Here is a 19829-nt window from a genome sequence, read left to right as displayed (position 1 = left end):
GATTTGTTCAGTCCCTCTGGCTTTCAGAGTGAAAGTCCCAGGTCTGAGGACTTAGCTTGTGTTGTAACGCAGTCTGTTCATCAAAGTGTGTGCTGGGATAACTGAGAGTTTATCTGTGCTGGATAGGAATCACCTTACACTTCTAGCTCACTTCCGTGAGAAGAGGCTTCCACTGCTGATTCTGGAAGATTGTGTTCAAATATTTTTGTCAGCTGTTGCTGTGGGGGGAAACAATCTGTGTTCTATGCCAGTGATCAGAGAGCATACTTGACATTGAGTGTATAGATGGCAAAAGTCCAGAAAAATATGATGCTGCTGGTCTTCAAAGTATAAGCTATTTGTTAAAAGGAATTCAGGTTAACTTGGCATGTGAACTGAGGATAATAAAAATGAGGGAAAGATTGAATTTTTCAAAGTAACTTGTGTAAGTAAACAGAGTTATTTCAACCAAGATATAAATGATAACGTAATGTTCATCAGAGCTGTCCATGTGAGAACAGGGTGCAGTATTCGGTTACTCTACTTGCATGACAGAATGCTTCTTGAAGTTGCAAAAAGATTGCAGTTCAATTTAAACAACTCTCAATAAAGCTTTATATAATAAGAAGCACCATTCATAAAAGATTGATAGCAAGTAGTGGAGTTTCTTCCTTATTCACTGTTACTACTGTAAAAGTAGTGGCTTTAAAAACCTTAAATTAGGCATATGATTCCAACCGTGGGAAAAATACATGTAAAAGGAATGTAGGTTTATGGTTATTTCTTGTGGGGGAGAAAGAAAACTGAAAATGGTAGATCTATCCAAGGACCTTGACATTCTCTGAGGTTCTGTTGCATTAGTCTTTTTTTTTTTCCTAAAAACATGCAAGGGGTTTATACAGCAACAGGCCATTGCAATAAGATGACAGCAAGAAGTGGAACTCTATGCCTTATCTGTACCACGTTACACATGCTTGAGTAGTACCATGTTTTTATTTTACAGTGGAAAAATGAAGCAATAGCTAAGCACATATTTTTAAATTAAATATGTTGCAGTTGGATCTGATGTTTTTGTGACTGTGGTATTGCTGGTATTCGCAAGCTTGCCCAGAAACTGCTGTATCCATTTACTCCTTTGAAGTTGCCTTTGTATCCAGGTACATGGAAATCTGTTTATTTTTAAGAAAAAAACTTTTGCTTGTTATACTGAACCCCAGAGAGATCAATGAACACAGGCCTAGAGTGTTGTTTCTGGCCTTGAACAAGTGGTGGTGGAACTCTACACGCTACCAGGGTCACCTGAATTACTGTGAGTAGGTAATTGCTCTTCCTGCAGAAACTCACACATGTACATTCTTTGCTTACTCAGCTACCCACGGAGTATTTTTGTTCCCTTTTTTAATTTTTTTTTTCTCCTGTCTTTTTAAATTTAATCTGTGTTTTACAGCTGGAGAACTTGTTTTTCTGGTATTTGAGAGTTAAGAGTTCTGAGTGAAAGCATCACAAGTTCTGTATTATCATCAGAAGCCTCTTCAGAAGTGATTTATGTTTTTTTTTTTTGGGGGGGGGCTGTGTTTGAGGGGTTTTGTATTTGTTTGGTTTGGTTTTTGGTTGTTTTTTTTTTTTTAAGCCACATTAAAGAATTATTTAACTCAGTCTACCCAACCTCAGGCCACAGCAGTAATGAGCCAGGAGAACAAATGCCACAATGACTGATGCAATTTGCTTTATTTTAATGAATTACCTTCACTAACTTGTGTATCTTGCACAAGTGAAGGTGCATCTTGCAGTGCAGTGAAAGTGAGGGAAGCTATGGGCAGTGTTTAATAAGCAAATAAAAATGCAGATGAAACATCAGAAATTAAACTAGTGAGTACTCTAAAACTTGGGCTTTCACATTTTGTTGCTTGAGGCAGAGTATTTTTCTCTTTTAGAGGAGTGGAATAATGTTTACCAAATTCTACCCAAAACTCTATCTCATTGATTTATAGGTTTCACTATGACAGCCGTTTAATAGCCCAGTTGTCCAAACCCAGTCTTAGTGATCTGTATGTATAGCTGTAGTGTTACTACTAGTACTACATTCCCATGTAGGAATGACTAGGAATAGCATGCAGATTGTGTAAATCTTTTTATACTAGCAGTTTCAGAGAAGCACTTGAGTGCAAATTTCACTTACTCCTTTAAATCATTAACTTCTTGATAATGGCTAGAATGAGCAATGTTTCAGGAGGCAGGTCACTACAGCTTAACTTGGATGCAGTTTTTTTTCAAAAAAGTAGGATTTATGTCCCTGTGCTAGAGGCAGAGGCAAGTCATTTGGGACAGGCTGTGCTGACGGAAAGCTGGTTTACTACATGAGTACTGACACAGACCACACAGTAGTTGTCCTGTGTGTGCTGAGGAACTGTTTGATTTGTTTCAAACTAGAATAATACCTTCTGTGGCTTCAATAGGATGATGGTACAAGCTTCCTTCTAATTGTTTGCAAGATTAAAATTTCATTGAAGCTTTTATTCCCTTTTATTAATGCTGGGCGTGTAGATTATCTTCTAGTTGTTTCAGATCTGTTGAAGCCTAGTTTTGCTTTTTAGCTCTGTAGAGGCAAGACATTTTTTTTGTTTTTTTTTAGAATTAGCTATGCCTCTGTAGACTTCAGTTCATGTCTAGTGTATAGAGTTTATCTGTACACATGTCAGCAAGAGGAAGTGGGTTTGGAATCAAGAATGTGAGCATATCAAGCACAGGTATCTGCTGAGACTGCTGGGAAGCAAAATGTGGAAGTAGCAGAGATTCCAAATCATAGAAAATTCCAGTTGATGTCCTTCACTTAAGAATAAAAATTTAGTTACTTGAAGCACACTTTCTTTTCTGGTACTAGTATCTATACACCTGGCTTCAGGGAAAGCGAGAGTTTATTGTTGGGAGTCATAGCTGCGGATTTACAATTGGTCCTTAATATCAGTAACTGGTTTCCAGTAGTGTGTGTTGGAGGCCAGATTTACAATAACTTGGAAGAGGAGGCAGTCAGTTTACTTAGAGAGTTACCCAGAAACCTCAACAACCAAGGAGAAATACTCAACATGCTGGAAGTCTCAGAAGAAACTCCATGTATTTAAAGACTGCTATAGTTTTAGCACTGGCTACCTGCTCTTCAGTCTTTATTTCTCTTATTTAATACTGCTACAGTCTGAACCCCCATCTATGATACTAATTGGCCTGTCTTTCACATGGAGGTTATTTTTTATATATTTTTTTTTTCCACAGTCAACTTTTTTCTGGGTCTTCTCTTCCATCTGATTCCGATGTAGGGACAACTGTCCTTCCACAACCTGGCATGCCAGGTACAAGTGCTCACAGACCTCTTCTGTGATGTGCTGCTGACTTTTCTGTTTAGCATTGGAGGGTTGTGAAATGAGGCTAGTGCCACTGCACATCCCTGCAGCCAGAAAATACTTCAGCTCTTGGAGTTTCATTGTCAGAAGAGCTTTGCTGCAGTCTAGTGCCATAGCCATCTCCTGTTGCCTGGCATGCTGGTGCTAGAAATGTGTTCTCCTTCCTTATCAGGAATATGGATGCCTCTGAAGAATCTGATGATAGTGGTTTGCACAGAAACCATTAAGAAGAGTTTTTATTTTCTGTGTGCTGCGAGACAGTGAGGAAAAGGAGTGAACAAATAACATACGTTTTCAAATAACGTTTCTGCAGGATGCCTGAATTCTGGTGTAATTGATGGGAGTATGATTGTAGTGCTGATGTCTTGGGCAGAGACAGTCTGACTAGTTGAAAGTCTAGGGAAAAGTCCTGCACCTAAAATCTCGTAACATCTTAAAAGATACTGTTAAGCATGATGAAAAGGCTTGAATTTTGCGTTCTTGAGTTCAAGGTCTTATTCAGCTTAATTTTAAACTCCTGCAAAGGCAAGGTTTATTATAGAAGTGCTGACAGGACTTGATTCACACTGTTGTATCTCCGTGTACAAAGCATCTCGTTTCACAATTCTGCTTCAGAGAGCTTTTCAGAAAGCTGTTTTGGAAATGCAGGTTTATCCAGTTACCCGCCCTTGACATGAGAAGTCATTCTTTCATGCAGCCAATTCTCGCTTTGTTTTTTCCCTTTTCCAAAGTCAGTTTCCTCGTTGCCTGAAAGCTGACTAATGCACTGATGAAAATTACAACAATAGATTTTACCTTGCATGCCAGGACGCCATGAATGACAGCAAATGTATCTGAGCTGTTTTTGAAGACACAGAGGTGTCATGTCAGTGGAATTTGTACTTGTTTATACTTCTGAGTGCGGCAATGGCAGTGTGGTAGAAAACAAACTGCTGAACCTTCTTGCCTGTCATTCCTTCTTAATTGAAACAGTTAAAAAGATGTCAGTCATTGTAAACAGAAAAAAATCATTGTAAACAGAAAAATCATGGCAGTCAGGCGAAGTTCCTGATGACTGGAAAAAGGGAAATATAACTGCCATTTCAAGAAGGGTAAAATGGATGACCCGGGGAATTACAGACCAGTCAGTCTCACCTCTGTGCCTGCCAGAATCTTGGAGCAGATTCTCCTGGATGGCATGCTAAGGCACATGAAAAACAACAAGGTGCTTGGTGGCAGCCAGCATGGCTTCACTAAGGGGAAATCCTGCCTGACCAATTTGGTGGCCTTCTGTGATGGGGCTACAGAACTGATGGACAGGGGTAGAGCAGTTGATGTCATCCAGCTGGACTTGTGCAAAGCGTTCAACACTGTCCCGCATGACATCCTCATCTGTAAACTTGAGAGACATCAGTTTGATGGATGGACAACTTGATGGATAAAGAACTGGCTGGATGGCTGCACACAAACAATTGTGGTCAGAGGCTCAATGTCCGGCTGGAGACCAGTAATGAGTGGTGTCCCTCAGGGGTCGGTGTTGGGACCGGTCTTGTTCAACATCTTCATCGCTGACATGGACAGTGGGATTGAGTGCACCCTCAGCAAGTTTGCCGATGACACCAAGCTGTGTGGTTCGGTTGATACGCTGGAGGGAAGGAATGCCATCCAGAGGGACCTTGACATGCCTGTGAGGTGGGCTGATGCCAACCTCATGAAGTCTAACCATGACAAGTGCAAGGTCCTAAACCTGGGTCAGAGCAATCCCAGACACAGCTACAGGCTGGGCAGAGAAGAGATTCTAACTATTCTGTTAGAATCTAACTATTCTAACTAAGAGAACCCTAACTATTCTACGATTCTGTGATTTCATTGAGGAATGTGCATACCATCTTGGGCATGCAGTCCACACAAACTCCGGGCAATGCTACTTTCACATTTTGTATGCACTTTCATTAGGAAAAACCAGAGCGTGTTTACCTTGCTCTCTTATTCTCTACAGCTAAGGAAGGAAACAGTAGGTTTTGTTTAAAAACAGAAACAAAATGAAACATAACCAAACTTTTTTAGCCATCTATGTTAAAGTGCTGTGTTTAGTTGCAGTCTGAACTGCAAAATGAAAAGGTAAGGGAGTATAGAAAAAGCAGATGGCAGTTCCCATCTGTAAACCCGAAAAGGACAGCAACAACCAGCTGCTGAGTGAGGTATTGGCAATAAAACCAGGCTGCAGCCCAAGCAGCTTGTGCTGCTTCTTGTGCCTGGGTTATCAGTATTTTGTTATGTTCTTACTCTTTCAATCTGTCTTTTATGAAATATTCTGTAATGTATTTATTTGGTTTTTGCCAGGGTTTTGGATCACCAGGTTATTCTCAAGTTTAAGAAACAACTGGGAACTAGTTTGTATTCAGAGAGTTTCTGTGAGCCTCACTGTCCTTGTGAGTTACCTGGATTACTGCTGTAAACCACATCTCAGATGTTCAGTGTCACTCAAGACTGTGTAGAGTAGCTTGGCTTTTCACTGCAATACGTTTAACAGAAACCTTTGTAGTTCGTAACTGACACAGAGCATAGGAAAGTCTGTGATGCTCACACCATGGTGATGGTTATGAATGTCTTCTTTTTCTATTAGACTTCTGTTTAATCACCATCCTCAGAGATTGCAGCCCCGCAACTACTATCCTTTATTAGTCTTCCAGGTAGGCAATGAGGAAAGCTCTTCAAGAAGCCTGAGGGGACTTGAGAAGGATTTCAGGGCCTTGGGGCAACTGGTTCAGGGTTCAGGAGCCCAAGTACTGTTCTCGTCCCTCCTGCCAGTAACAATCAATGACAGTGGTTACATCAGAAAAATCTCACTAATCAATTCCTGGCTCCATGACTGGTGTCAGCATCAGAACTGGGGGGGGGGGTGGTTGACCATGGATCAGTCTATATGGCAAAAAAGCCTGCTGGTGACAGATGGGGTTCATCACTGGGGAAGAGATCAGCGTGGCTGAACAGGGAGATACTGCTTGAACTCAAGGAAAAAAGAGAACTTATCACCTGTGGAAGAGGGGACTGTCACCCATGAAAAGTACAGGGATGTTGCTAGGCTATGTAAAGAGAAAGGCGAAGGCACAAATGGAACTAAATCTGACCGATGCTACAAAAGATAATAAAAATTACTTTTGCAAATATATTAACAATAAAAGGAGGGTCAAGAAACCTTAAGGAAGGGGTCTGTGTTAGTGGGAGGGGTTACCCTCATTTGTTTGTTGCTGCTCACTCTTGCTTGCCCTTGTCATGGCTTCTGGGAGTTGGTTCAACACACTATAACCAGTGAGTCACGTCAGCAGACACCTGCTCCTGAAACAATGTGAGCTAGCATAGCTTTAGAAAGAAACCAGGTAGGGAGCCACCTGACGTGAAGGTTTGCTTTTTTGTTTGTGATGTTGGTAACGTCTGTTTTATCAGTCCTTAAAGACAGTCAAGATATGTCTTATAATGATGCTGTAGAATAATTGCAGTGCGTTACTAGAGTTACTGCATGCTAATAAATAAGATGTTCTGTGGAGTAAGCAGGATTCGACAGCTGTAACTCAAAGTAAGATCTTTAATTTTTCTCGTAGGTTACAAAACCCTTTTGTAATGTGTGTTGGAGGGAGGAGGGGGTTGGCATTTACTTATTTTTGAAAGCCTTTGTTCTTTCTCATTCTTGGCCAGTTCTCTGGCACAGAATATCCAACCTGACCTGTTCACTTTGGTTGACTAAAGCAGTGTGGAAGTACACCAAGACAGGAGGCTGGAAATGAGCCAGAGTCAAGAGACGTCATAAAAATACATATGTGGAGTCATGTTCTTCACTTAAGGAAGAACTCTTTTCCTTTTTTTTTTTTTTAAAGAAACCATCTTCCGAGACATGCTGTAGGAAAATCAGTTACTGATGAACAGTCCTTCCGAGAACTGTTGCACAGTCTGCCTTTTCACATGAAAATTCTTGTGACTTAAAGAATAAGGGATGATAAATGTCATGTCTAGTAACATTTACAGGAACAATCTCTGTTTCCCTCTCTGAGGAGGGGAAACTTGGTTTTGCAGGACATCCTGACAATAGCAGTTATAATAAGAGCTTTCCCAACTGACTCAAATATTTCAGGCTGTAAAGGGGTTATTGAAAATTACTTTGTGGAAAAGCAGCCAGTTGGTGAGGCTCTAATTGCCTGTGGCTGAGCAGCAGTGCACCTACTTCCTATTCTCTGCACAGCATTTTCTCGCTTTTTTCTTTTTTTTCCACAACTTATTTGATTGACCTTTTACTTGAATGTTTTTTGAACTGAAACAGCATTGATTACATAGTCCAGAGGGTTTCGTATGTAATATAATGTGTATGTTTGTTGATACATATATCACAACATTCTTTTATAAAACAAGAGCAAAATGCTTTAACTGTAAGCCTTTTGAGAAGATTTTGCTACTTGCAGGTAGTAAAATGTTGTGAAATCACTGTCTGCATATGCAGAAACTTTCACTCTTTATTGCACTTTTGGATCTTTAAATGGGAAAATCCAATCAGATTTGGCTTTCTTAATACCCTGCTGTATTCTAAATGCTGAAGCCACCTTCCAGATACCTTTATTTTGTGTTGCTGAAAAGTAGTGCAATTATGTTTATACTCTGGATTATGTTTATATATTGCTTTTTAAAAAGGGAAATGGGGGAAATAAAATGAGGAAAATAAGGAGTATGTTGGTGTGCTGCATGCCTTCAAAATTAATCAGGACTTTCTGCTGAAAGAGAAGTTGGTTTGTGCGAATACAATCCACTGCTGAGTAAGTGCAGCATCAAGGCTTATGTTAATTGGCAGTGGCGCTTTTTTAGCAGTTTCCTGTGCTGTACTTTGTGACCTGGTTGGGCAGGGCTAGCTCGTCAGAGCTCCTCTGGCAGTAATGCTTGCAGAGTGGGGCTGTTTTAATGGACCATTGCATAGCTTATTGGTTGTGGTCCACTGAGCTCTACCCTTCATGTGCTAATAGAGCCAAAAGCTCTGTGTGTTGGGGTGCTGGTGGCCAAGTGGATGGCAAGGGAAATTGCCTGCCAGGGTGATCAGCTGAGCAGGTCTGCTGCCGCTGTGTTGGAGTGCCTGATGAAGTACACAATTGTATCTCGTCCTATGTAGTTTTAAGTCATCATGCAGAGCAAAGTCTGTCATAAGAAGAGATGCTGTGGGGCTGTTTGGCAAGAAGATGCATGTCATGATGCGACGTGTGAAACCATTAAAAAGGTTGGGCCAACTTTGTCCCTGCTTACATTCTTCTGAAGCAAAGTAAATTAAAAAGGTAGTGTATTTGACCTCCTATGTTCAGAATTAGAGCAGTTATCCTTTTCTCTTGGTAATGGACTGAAAACACTTATTGCCCCTGTTCCAGATCTCTGATTTATTGAGCTGAACCACATTTTGCAAGTAAACAACTAGTGGTGCAATTCCTGCTTGAAAGAAATAACCATCCAGTATCCATTTCAAAGAATGAGAAAGCTTCCAAGGACAGGTATAGCTGTGGCACCAATTGCTTCAAGGCAGCTTCAGGTACAAGTTTCTCACCAGCTTTTGAATCCCAGATCTGTTTATCTTCTGAATTAATGATAGGTCCTGCTGTCACATTCAGTCATATCTCAATAGGAGAACTAAAACCAGTTTTATAATTTTGCACTGGAGCAATTACTTTAAAAATCATTCTTAATTGGAAAGTGGGTGATTACTATGCTACTAGGCAACTTGCAGGGCATTTGTAAAATGGTCTGAATTGCCACTCCCCTGAGTCAGGGCAGAGGCGTGCTGGCAGGACTGAGGGCAGTGCTGCTCCTGCACAGCCTAGTATCGTTCCTATGGAAAAACAAAGGGCTTCAGTCCTGAAGTACGGAGCCTGCCATTCTGGCCCCTGAACAGCAGGGCTCCACAGGATTTAATGGGAAGATAGGTTAAGAGTGTCTGGCACAGGGAAGAAAGGTGTTATGAGGAAGAATTATTTTCACTTTGTACTTTTTATGCCTGAAATTTTGCTTTTTATGCTTCATGCTTCTTTGTTGAAATGGTTACTTATTTGGGCTTCCCAGAAGATTGCACTGTCTTTTTACTTAGGGTAGCGTCTATTTTGTGCCACTAGCTCTTCTGACTTTTGCGTTTCAACATTTCCCAAAGATCAAAGCTGCATTTATGAGAACTGGGGAGACACCATGCTGGACTAGGTCCTGATTCCTTGGGTTTGTTCTTATGCTATTAGCAGTAAATGTCTAATTGTTTTGCAGCCATACTATCGATTTGCACAGCTTAAGCTGTGGGGACCTGGCACTAAGTTCAACTCTACTGCATTTATTTTATTGCAAACTTGAGTTAGAGAGAGAAGTGTTAAAATAATGGATTGTGAACGTCACCCGGTCTGTGTAAAGTCAGCACTTTTAAACGCACAAGCTAGAAGCAGCTGTACTGATGCAGTTAAGCTGTGCCTTAGAGATGATATCACATAAAAAGTGAAGTGGTACACTCAATTCTTTCATGTGTAGTCTCTGAATTCTGCATTATTTAATAGTCAACTGGTCCCAAAACTGAAAGTTCTTGGCCAGCTTTGGAGGCTGCTTTGTGGCGCATACTTTAACTTGTGCTAATGAGGCTGCTGCTTGAAGACTAGGCTTTGGCTGCAGCTTATGAACTGCCTAAAATAACACTTTGGAGAGTAAACAGACTACTCTCACTACCGAATCAAATACTTAACTGCTGCATGCTTGTTCACTGTTCAGTACTTGGTGTGTTTGATAGTGTGGCTCTCCACACCATTGGTTCACCAAATTCCTCATTTCAAAGCTGTTTCCTCAAAGAGCTGCCAAACATGCAGCTTAGCTAAATGCAGAAGAAACTGTTCTTTTCACAGCATTTTGTTTGTTGGGAGAAAGAGTAATAGCTTGGGAGAAAGATGTGCTGGCGTGCAGGCTTCAATTCCTGACAGCTCTCACAGAAAATATGTGTAGATGTATAGCCACATCTAGATACAGGTGTGCTTATAACAAAGTGAATTGTGTTATAGGCAACAGCAGTGGAAAGTGTTTCAAGAGGGTACGTGCACACCATGGATACTGTACAGTAGCTACACATCTAACTCTACGCTGGAGCATTGTTTTGGAAAATGTGTCTTTCTAAGGAAAATGGCCTGCCCCCTGAACTGTTCGCTAAAGTTTCTGTGTCTTTCCAGTAATAACATCATAGTGAAACTAACTTTAGCTGCTGTAGCCTGCATTGATAGAAATTCCAGATTTATGGTAATAAATATAAATATTTTTGTTCTTTTTACCTGACAACTGCCAATGACGGCACTTCAAGCTTCTGGTTTCTTCTGTTTTTCATTCTCATTAATGAAGCCTACATACACTGCTGCTTAATGCTAACTTCTTGTAACTGAAACTTGCTTATTTTTGCTCAACAGTGGAAGCCATGACTCTCCTGACTACTGAAGAGTGTATCAGACATCATTGCTTGGTTATATAAATGGGTGGAATAAGTTCTCTCCTCCTCTAGCAAACTGAGTAAGAGGAAAGCAAGTCTCAGACTGAATAACCTCATAACCATATTATTAATAATAAATAAAAAAGAAAGATTGTGGATATAGATCTAATGGAAATCCAAATGTGTACAGTTACATAAATGTGCTGTAGAAATGGTTAAAACCAGACTGGCATCCTAAGGTTCATAACACCATAACTGGAGAAAGTTCTTTTGCTAAAACTCTGTAATCAAATGTCTAATTATAGGTTTTAAAGTAAGATTATTCTGAACATTTGGATCACACTGTTGGGCAGAGAGGGCTTTCTTGGACTACCTGGGTTGTGTAGAGGCCTTGTTCCTGGCAAATGGCTTGTGAGGAGTTGAAGAAAATGTGTTGTTTGTTCCTCTTCTTGGAATGGGAACCACAGGGCACTTCTGGTATCCATCAGCTGCCAGCCAGTTACCCTGCTGTTCTCTTCTTTTGGCTGTCCTTTGCATTACAGAGATTGTTTCAGGACAGCCATGGAAGTGATTAAACTTTCAAAAAGGGCAGAAGGGATCCTTACGCTGTTGTTCTTAATCCTAAGCCATCACACTCAGCTGTTTTCAGCAAATGCTCTTTGGAGATGGGGACTGTTTTCAACATGAGAGATCTGCTCTCAGAGAACCAGTGCTGTTATTTTATTGTTCTCTTTAGTGTTTATACGGTAGCTGTTTATGTAGTAGTTTGCTTTTGATTGTGAGGGCATTGCCCTGAGCATGCAGTTGCAGGCCTGCATTATAGAGGGAAAGGAGACTTTTACCGAAGTGCTTAAAAGCCCCAAAGAAACTATTAAGAACAGGATAAAGGAAGGACAAAGCTTATGGAGTGGGCCAGGAGCAAAGCCAGCAGTACAGTCCAGGAGCCCTGACTGCTGCTTCTTCTTATGCCACAGTGAATAATAACTTCTACAGGAAAAAAAGAAATAGTTTGTTTTATTACTGCTGGGAGGGGCAGGAGGAAGTGAGCACTTGTTCAGATTTCTCTGTTAATGTACTAAAAGAATTTCATGAGGACATTGCATCTACAGTGGGGAATCAAGTTCCTGAATACTAAGCTGTATATAGTAGCTATATATACATCAGTGTCTTCCGATTTAGTACCAGTAGATTGAAATATGATGAGAACTTCAAGTGAACAGTTTCCTACATTTGCAATGTTTTTAATGTATTGTTTGTAGATTCTTTTATACTCCTTTAAAAGGACATGGAGTGGAATTCTTTAAGACTTGAAAAAAACATTGCAGCAGTGGATTTTTCTCTTACTATTGAAATTTTTATTCCATGACAGGGGTCCATGTAAAAATCCACAATGAAGCAGAGGTAATGCAGGGAACATAATTGCTGATGTAATCTCCCCCCGAACCATTTTTCTACTGCTCTTTGACAGCATTGACTGAATTATACTCTTTTCATGCAATTTTCATATGAAGTACCCACTTGCTTGAGCTTTTCTCCTTAGGATAGGCAGCAGAGTATATATCCTTGACTTTTTTAGGGGTTCTTTGCTTTGATGGCACTTGTGATTTTTCCCCAAGCCCTCTTCTTCTTTGTGAAGACAGGTTAGAGCAGAAACAGCTGTTTTTACATATGTGATCCTGTAGGCATACAATAACCTTGCCAGAAACACAGAATGGTGGGAGCACCAAGTCTCACCTGCCACGTGAATCACTGCCCTTTCATTTTCTTGTTCCATGCTTCCTGTGCTGAACCTTCATAGAAACAGGTCTAGACAGTTAAGCATCAAACTATAACAGTAGCTTGCTCACTAAATACTGCTATCACGGTACTCTTTTCATAAGGACTGTGAATAAGTAGGCTAATGTTCACACTTCACAGGTTGATGACTGAACATTAGTATACAAGACTCCAAGACTGTCTTAGCTAAAGAAAAGTCTCCCTTCTGCTTCCCATTGTGTGGATTTCAGATTAAAAAAGGGTAGTGTTGAGTGGTAAGAACAAGCTGGTAGTGTGTGTGATACCTCTGGCTTTTTTTATGCCTGGTGGTTCACCAGCAACATAACAAGACCCACTTGCAGAGTCAGGCCAGTTAGGGGTGCAGTGTATTGGTGGTGATAGCTCTTGCTTTTCTGCAACTCATCTGAAGGTGAAGCCTTTCCTTCCTCTGTAGGGCAATCCTCTGCTAATGTGAGGAAATCCATTTTGTATTGGTCAGTTGATACAGGCGATTATCACTTCACTCAGACTGAGATTTATTCCTCAGAGGTAATTTGGAGGGTAGTGTTAGGAAGACAGACTACTGTCCTCCCCACTGCCGAGATTAAAATGTGTTTGCTTTGATCACAACTCAGTATTTTACTGAGAAACATGCATTTATCTGTTGAAATAGGTGAAGATGACTCTCAGATGTTTCTAGCTTGTTAGTTCATTTAACACATTATTTACTGCTACCTACTTTATTGTGGATGAGTGTTTTGTTTGTTATTATAAGGCTGTAACACTTATGTTGTTCAAGATGCTGCCTTTTAGCATGTGGAATGGAGTATTGAGATGGAGAAAGCTAAATTGTGAATTACCCTGATATTTGATGAGGATTTGAGGGGGTCTGGCATGCTAAACTGTAGTCAGCCTGTGATTCCTCTGAACACGTAGCACACTGATCTTTCTAGACAAAGCATCAACTCTTAGCTTTTCCTAATGTTTGCAGAAAGAGAATAGGAAGAAACCACACTTAATAGAGAAACCAAACAGGGGAAACATCAGTCTGGGACTATAGAGTCAACTCTGTATATTTCTGGTGGGTTTTTTTTAAGCACCTTTTTCTTTACATAACCTTTTCATAGAAAGCCTGTACCAAGTGTTTTAATACACCCTTTCCCTGTTATGTTCTCTATGTGTGTGTGTATATATATATATATACACATGCATTGCAGCTCTGCATGGAAATAGCTATTAGATGCTATTTTAAACTCAGCTAAATAACGTTTATTAAAAATTAACTTCAAGTATGAAAATTCATCTTCCTCTCTCTTTTCAGCCACAGCCTATTATGAAGGTTAGTGCCTAACTCTTCCTTGCAGCAAAGCTGCTCAGTCTTTATGACCTAAATGTATCTAGGGCATTCTGCAGCAGCTCTAGCCCACTGTGTGGCTATTTTTGGTGATGTAGCTTTTGTGTGGCAGTGCTGGGAAAGGATGGCATATGCTCAGTACTGTGCATGTGACTAAATTAAGGATGAGTGATGTGGTTTGGTTAAAAAAAAAAAAGAGTGTATGTATTTATAAGTATTTTTTAAAAATCTCTGTATAATGTTAAGACCCATACAAATTGAATATGCTCAGCTGCGTGAGTTTTCATTTTCCTTTTTTATTTAATTGTATGCTCAGTGGGCTATGCATTAGAAAGGGAATTGGCAAGTTAATTTACCCTATATGTCCGTGATGAAATAGCTTTTACCTCCTCGGGCCATGTGATCTGAACTGCAATGTGAATGCATCAGAATACACAAACACTGCTTTTTATTTTTAGAACCATTTCAGCAGGGGTGGACAGTGGTTTAACCTGTTCTCTCCTAAGGTTTTAAATTCTCTTTTACAGTCAGTACCAGGATGGTTTTGGACATGTTTTGAATGAGCTTGAGTTTGGTTTTGTGTGTTTTCCATACTCTGTGCTGTAGCTCAAGGGGACCACTTGCAGAGCAGGTTACCTGCTCATCATATGAACAAGGATGATAAAATTAATGATAATTGATCTTTAGTATTCATAATCAAAGATAATTAATGCTTACAGTGTTTTGAGTTTGCAGCTCAAACTACACAGCGTTTAGCAGTTTAGCTCTCTAGCATTCCATGAAATCTAGTTGTTTCAGGCTCACAATTTCACACAGAGGGTTCTGGAGCCTTTAGTTATTGTTTCTGCCCCAGAGTAATCGGGTTCCCCAGCAGAAATTTGGGCCCAGCTGTGGGACCAAATGAGAATGCTTGCATCAGAACCAATAATCTGAATAAATGAGGTGCTGAAAAGAAGGGGGAATAGAAATGTTTTCATCTAAAGATATAGATCCAGTTTGTGAGAGGCTAAGTGATGTTAGCAGCCCTGGGTTTATAAGGCTCTGACAGGACCAGATGTTCAATCCCATTCTCCCAGGCTTTCTGGCTCTATCATAGCCATAAGGCTGCTTTTCGTGTTGCAGCCCAGGTTTCTCAGTGGTGATAGGACAGAGCTTTGACTTCTATGGGCCTTTTTAAGCTCATGTGAGCTGGCCAGCATGTGGAATGGGTGGGAGATGCCCTTGTGCCCTACATGAGTACAGTAACTGTTCTGGCTAAACAAGTGATTATTGTAGAACCAGAGTGTTTATGAGCTCTTAGTCTTGAAATGGGAGGTCTAACAATGGCATGATCTTGTTGGGGTGACAAATCCAATTTTAATAATTTTGTAATAAATTTTTTATAAAAAGGGAAATTTAGAGGAGAATTCTGTTTGGTCATATTACATAGACCTTACAGTGCAAGGTAAAACATGACAGAAAACTTGACACTGTAGCACAGGATTGAATGCACTATTGGCCCTTTTTCTGAGGATAGGGGAAGTAATATAGCAGTTTCTGTTAAGCTGCTAGCAACTGATCTGTCATAATATTGGACAAAATGTTGACATTAATGGCTCTACTGTGCTTTTTGAAAAGTCTCATTTGTTATCAAGCCAATAGAAACACATCAAGAGTTACCTGAAGACCAGTAAATGTTAAAATGCCTAATAGTATACCCAATCACCTAAGAAAACAGTCTGTAAATGTGCAGAAATCCTTCACTAAAACTAAGGTCCTATCTCAATTTAATTTTTTATCTTGAAATGCATGTTGGGTTTTTTTTTTAGTACTGCTGTAACTGATTTCTGCACTGAGCTGTTTGAAAAGGAAAGGGGGTATTTTAAACTGCTGAAGGACTGTTCAAGGCCAACATGGAGGCTCCACTGTCATCACTCTCCATTTTATTTGGAGGCAGGTTGGAGCTGACTGACCAAGGCCTCCTTCCCAGACGCTGTGTTTTGAAATAGGAAGTGGGGCAGTGTGGTAGACAGCTGCCAGCACCAATAACTGGTGGCTTGAGCTGCTTAGCAGAGGCTAAGCCCAAATCTATTGATGCAGAGCACGGGGAAGTGCTCGGCAGACTTCTCCCCCCTCCCTGTCCTTGCATATAATCTCGTGATGCTGTGGATGTGACAGACTCCATTTTGATCAGATGTTGGGCCAGAAATGGTGACAGCAGGTCAGATGTGACCTCAAAAGGATATTTCGATGGCATGCCTTTTAGACACTTTCTGAAGCTGCACCTTTTCCTTCTGTGACACCTCCTCCTTTCTACTCTGGGTTTGCACAGTTGGTGGCCTGAATTTTTTTAAATGTAGGATGGGAGGCTGAAGCCATGTATGTGGGGTGATATGGATCATGCAATGGATTCACAGTAGACCTCTGCAGTGGAAGTGAGTGTACAGCACTGAATATAATGGATGAAATAGGTAAGCACCTTGCTCTTCATATTTCCAGAAATGATCCTTTTAAATGGCTTCCCAATTAAAATTTGTAAATGGAAAACACTGTCACCTCTAGTTGCAGTGTTTTTCCTTTGTACTATTACTGTCTAATTAACCGTAAGGAGTCTAATGTGACGCAAGGTGTTGCAGAAGAGTAATCTGTGAATACACTGACCTTACGATTTGATATTTAAGATACATTATCAAATTGAAGGTTTTATTTTTCTTCACTATCTTCTGTTAACAAGCAAGTAATTCACTATTGAGTGCTTTCTAAAACACCAGATTGCTTATTTAAGTTGGCTTCTTGGTTGTAAGTACCCATACACTTGATATATAGAGTGGTTATCTACTTGCTCACAACATCATTCAGTCTAATTAGTTTTAACTTCAAATTTGTAAGACTGATGGAAACTGCAAGACTGGGTGACAATATGCAGAACAGGAAGGGGCCTGTGTGTCTGTAATAGTCTTTTACATAATCTAGGGACTGCAGTAGCTAAAACAGCTGTAAAACAACATCCCAATTCCAAAAACAGTAGCAACTTTGGTATCAGAATGTATCTTTCCTTTATCCACCCTGGACCAGACAACTGGAGAAAGATGTCCTGTGGTGTGAAGTTCCACTTAAGGAGTTCTTCCATGAATGGGGAATTAACCGTGTGTTTTGTAACTCTTAATCTCTTTAGTTCTTCAAGTTTGTACATGCAGAGCATGAAAACAAGAGGAGTATTTTGTGTTCTCTCCTCTACCTCCGCTCCATTTATTTTCTGGTGAATAAACCAGCAAAAATTGTTTAGAAAAGAAAAAAAACTTTCTGATGAAGATACTTTTTTGCTCTCATTTTGTCATTCAGCATGTCTGTTTTCCTCTTTAGTAGTTGCCTGCTGTGTGTACGCTGTAAATTTTGAGTTATGCCATGGGTGTCCTTTTGTTTGCTATGACTGATCTCTGAAATAATAAATTAATTGTTTTTTTCCTTTGCTATAAATGCCACCTGACATACCTGGAAGTAGCCTGATACTGAAAGTAGATTGATGCTATCATGCTTTCTATGTGCAACACCCTCACCTGAACATTATCTCCCTTAACAGTGTTGGCAGCTCACAGTCCCTGTACAGATGTGGCTTTTCATCTGTATCCCATGTGCCAGCTGCAGTAGGCTTTCTATTCTTTTGGTAGCTGGTGTCTGGCATGTTGGACTCCAGAGCTAATGTGGAGGAGTGGAAGCCAACCTATATCTTCCAAACTGAGGGGTTGGCACCTCCAGATGTTGCCTTATGTTGTAAGTGCTTGCCCATCTTAAGGTCTAATTCCAGAGAACACGGCTCCAGCATAGGTTGCATGTGTTCTCATTGCACAATTAGGGCTCCTAGTAAATGTTGCCTGTTTTGATGTCTGCAATTTCCATTCACTTAAATAGCAACTAAAAGTAAATTGAGTGGAAGGTTCTTTAGTCTCCAAATCATGTTGTGAAATTATGAGAATGAATTATCTTGAGGTTTTTTGGGTATGTTAAGTGGGGCAAGCGAAGCTTAGTATTCCTGGAAATAAAGGATTGCTAGCACTATCTGATGGCTTACTACTGTACGTTTTCCCTGACTGTTACAAGAATTTCTCCCTTTTTTTATTCTTAATCTTAGATTGCAGGCTTTATCTCTGGGATAGTGGAGGATTTAGGGAGAGGAAAGAAGGGGATGCTGAGGTGTAGAGTAACTGTGTGGGGAACAAGTAGTGGAAGTAAGTTGAGACCACCTACTCCACTTTAATTTTAAGCACAAATGTGAACTTCAGATGTGAAAGGCTGATGCTTTGTTGTATCACTGGCAAAATCTGTAGGAATTGAATTCATCTGAAATATTAATACTGGTGAAAAAGTACTGGAATTCTGCAGATATCAGATAATGTTGTAAATTAGAAATGGAAGTGTAATATATTAAGAAAAACATTATTGGAAGATCTGAACAGAGCCAGCATGTTATTATAAGGCCGTGATGGAATGAATTGATAGAAAACAAGACAAACCTTTATGCTGTTATAACTCATGCCATTGTATCTTTAACTGGTTATTTTTAAAAACAAACAATGATAGAATTACCACATTAAACAGGAAATTCCTATATTTTGTGGCTATTTTAGCATACAAGAAAAATATACAGTTGCTATCAAATTCATTACTTATAATGAAAAAATTTTACAAAGTGAGGTTTTTAGTCTTCTCTTGCTATTATCCAGTGCTTTCATGTACTTGTAAGCAGTGTTATGAAATCAGAGCTGCTACAGTTTTAAAACATATGTACAGTGACCAGCATTTCTTAGTCAGAAACAAAGGCAGAGGGCAAGGCTGTATAAAATGCTGAAAGATGATGGGGGAGGTGGCTTGGAATAGCTTTTATATTCACAGGCACGTTTCTATATGCATCTCCTAAGTACTTGTCTTCCCTTCCCCCTGGCCTAGTTGCAAAGCAGATCTGTATTAACAGAAAGATGGCATTGAATAGGGCAACTGAAGGTGCTGTTCCTAGGAAATAGAAGGTTTGGCTGTTTGTCATGACTTTTCAAAACTAGGGGTCATGTAATGAAGTGTATTTTCACTTGTGTCCTTCACCTGTGGTTAAGGAGATGCGATATTACTAGATTGAGAAGCCCATCATTCCTCTCCAATAAAGGAACAACCTATTTGATCAAATAGGAATGATAATGTCTTTTTCCTGTGGTTTGTGTGGTGGTTTGGTTTCAATTTTGCTTTTTTTTTTCCTACAAAAAGGTGTACAGATTTTTTGGTGAAAAAGCCCCCCCAAAAAAATAAAATCTGTAGGTCTGAGTATGGATGGAGTAGTCACTGAACTGCTGCTTGTTCTGCCTACAGAGACAGGATGGAAGCAATTCCTTCTTGTGTATGCAGAGCAAGTCCCAGCTCAGAGAGAAAGCAGATCTGGTTTATGTATCTGAAGCAAAAGAATGAAAATTAGTGTTGTTTTCTAAGCAGTAACAGATTTTAAATGCACATCTTGCCCAGCAACCAAACAGCTGGGAAAAAGACATTTATTCACCTGCATGATGTAAGTATGCAGCTGCTTGTTCTTTGAAAGTCTGCAGTAAATTAATGAATTAAATGAGACCTTTGGATTTGGTAACAGATGTTCCTTGGAAAACTTCAACATTATGTAGTCAAACAAAAGAAACAGTGTTTTAAGGTGTACTGTTTTAGAAATTACAATTATGCTATTAAACCCTATTGATAGCTGAGACAGCAAGTGCCTCCTTTAGCCATGGGAAAAAAAAAAAAGTGGAGATGTTAAAAATGTCTGTTACTTGTAATTCTACTCTTAACAATAATGGTTTTGGGGTTTTTTTCAGAGGACATCAATAGGCATGGTGAACTTACAGGGTCATCTAGCTTTGACTTTCAAGCTTAGGTGATATTTTTAAAACAA

The 19829-nt window shown here is 39.9% G+C and overlaps 1 protein-coding gene across 13 annotated transcripts in view; it reads left to right on the top strand.

The window, feature by feature from the left end:
* Window positions 1-19829, top strand: part of MAP7 (microtubule associated protein 7) — a 113678-nt gene that overhangs the window by 18983 nt on the left and 74866 nt on the right. Inside the window, exon 1 of one of the 13 annotated variants that reach the window (XM_062639661.1) lies at window positions 16313-16377. The exons of the other annotated variants lie outside the window; for them this stretch is intronic. Coding sequence (XP_062495645.1) covers window positions 16365-16377 — 13 coding nt within the window. The 5' untranslated portion in view covers window positions 16313-16364. Of the gene's footprint in view, window positions 1-16312; window positions 16378-19829 lie in introns of those variants that run through there. 13 annotated transcript variants of the gene reach the window in all.

Source organism: Pezoporus occidentalis, unplaced genomic scaffold (assembly GCF_034315485.1).
Source record: "Pezoporus occidentalis ecotype Australia unplaced genomic scaffold, CSIRO_AGI_Poc_V1 ctg61, whole genome shotgun sequence".
Taxonomy (NCBI): domain Eukaryota; kingdom Metazoa; phylum Chordata; class Aves; order Psittaciformes; family Psittacidae; genus Pezoporus; species Pezoporus occidentalis.
The sequence above is the reverse complement of the archived record's forward strand: the minus strand, read 5'-3'. Positions and strand labels throughout refer to the sequence as shown.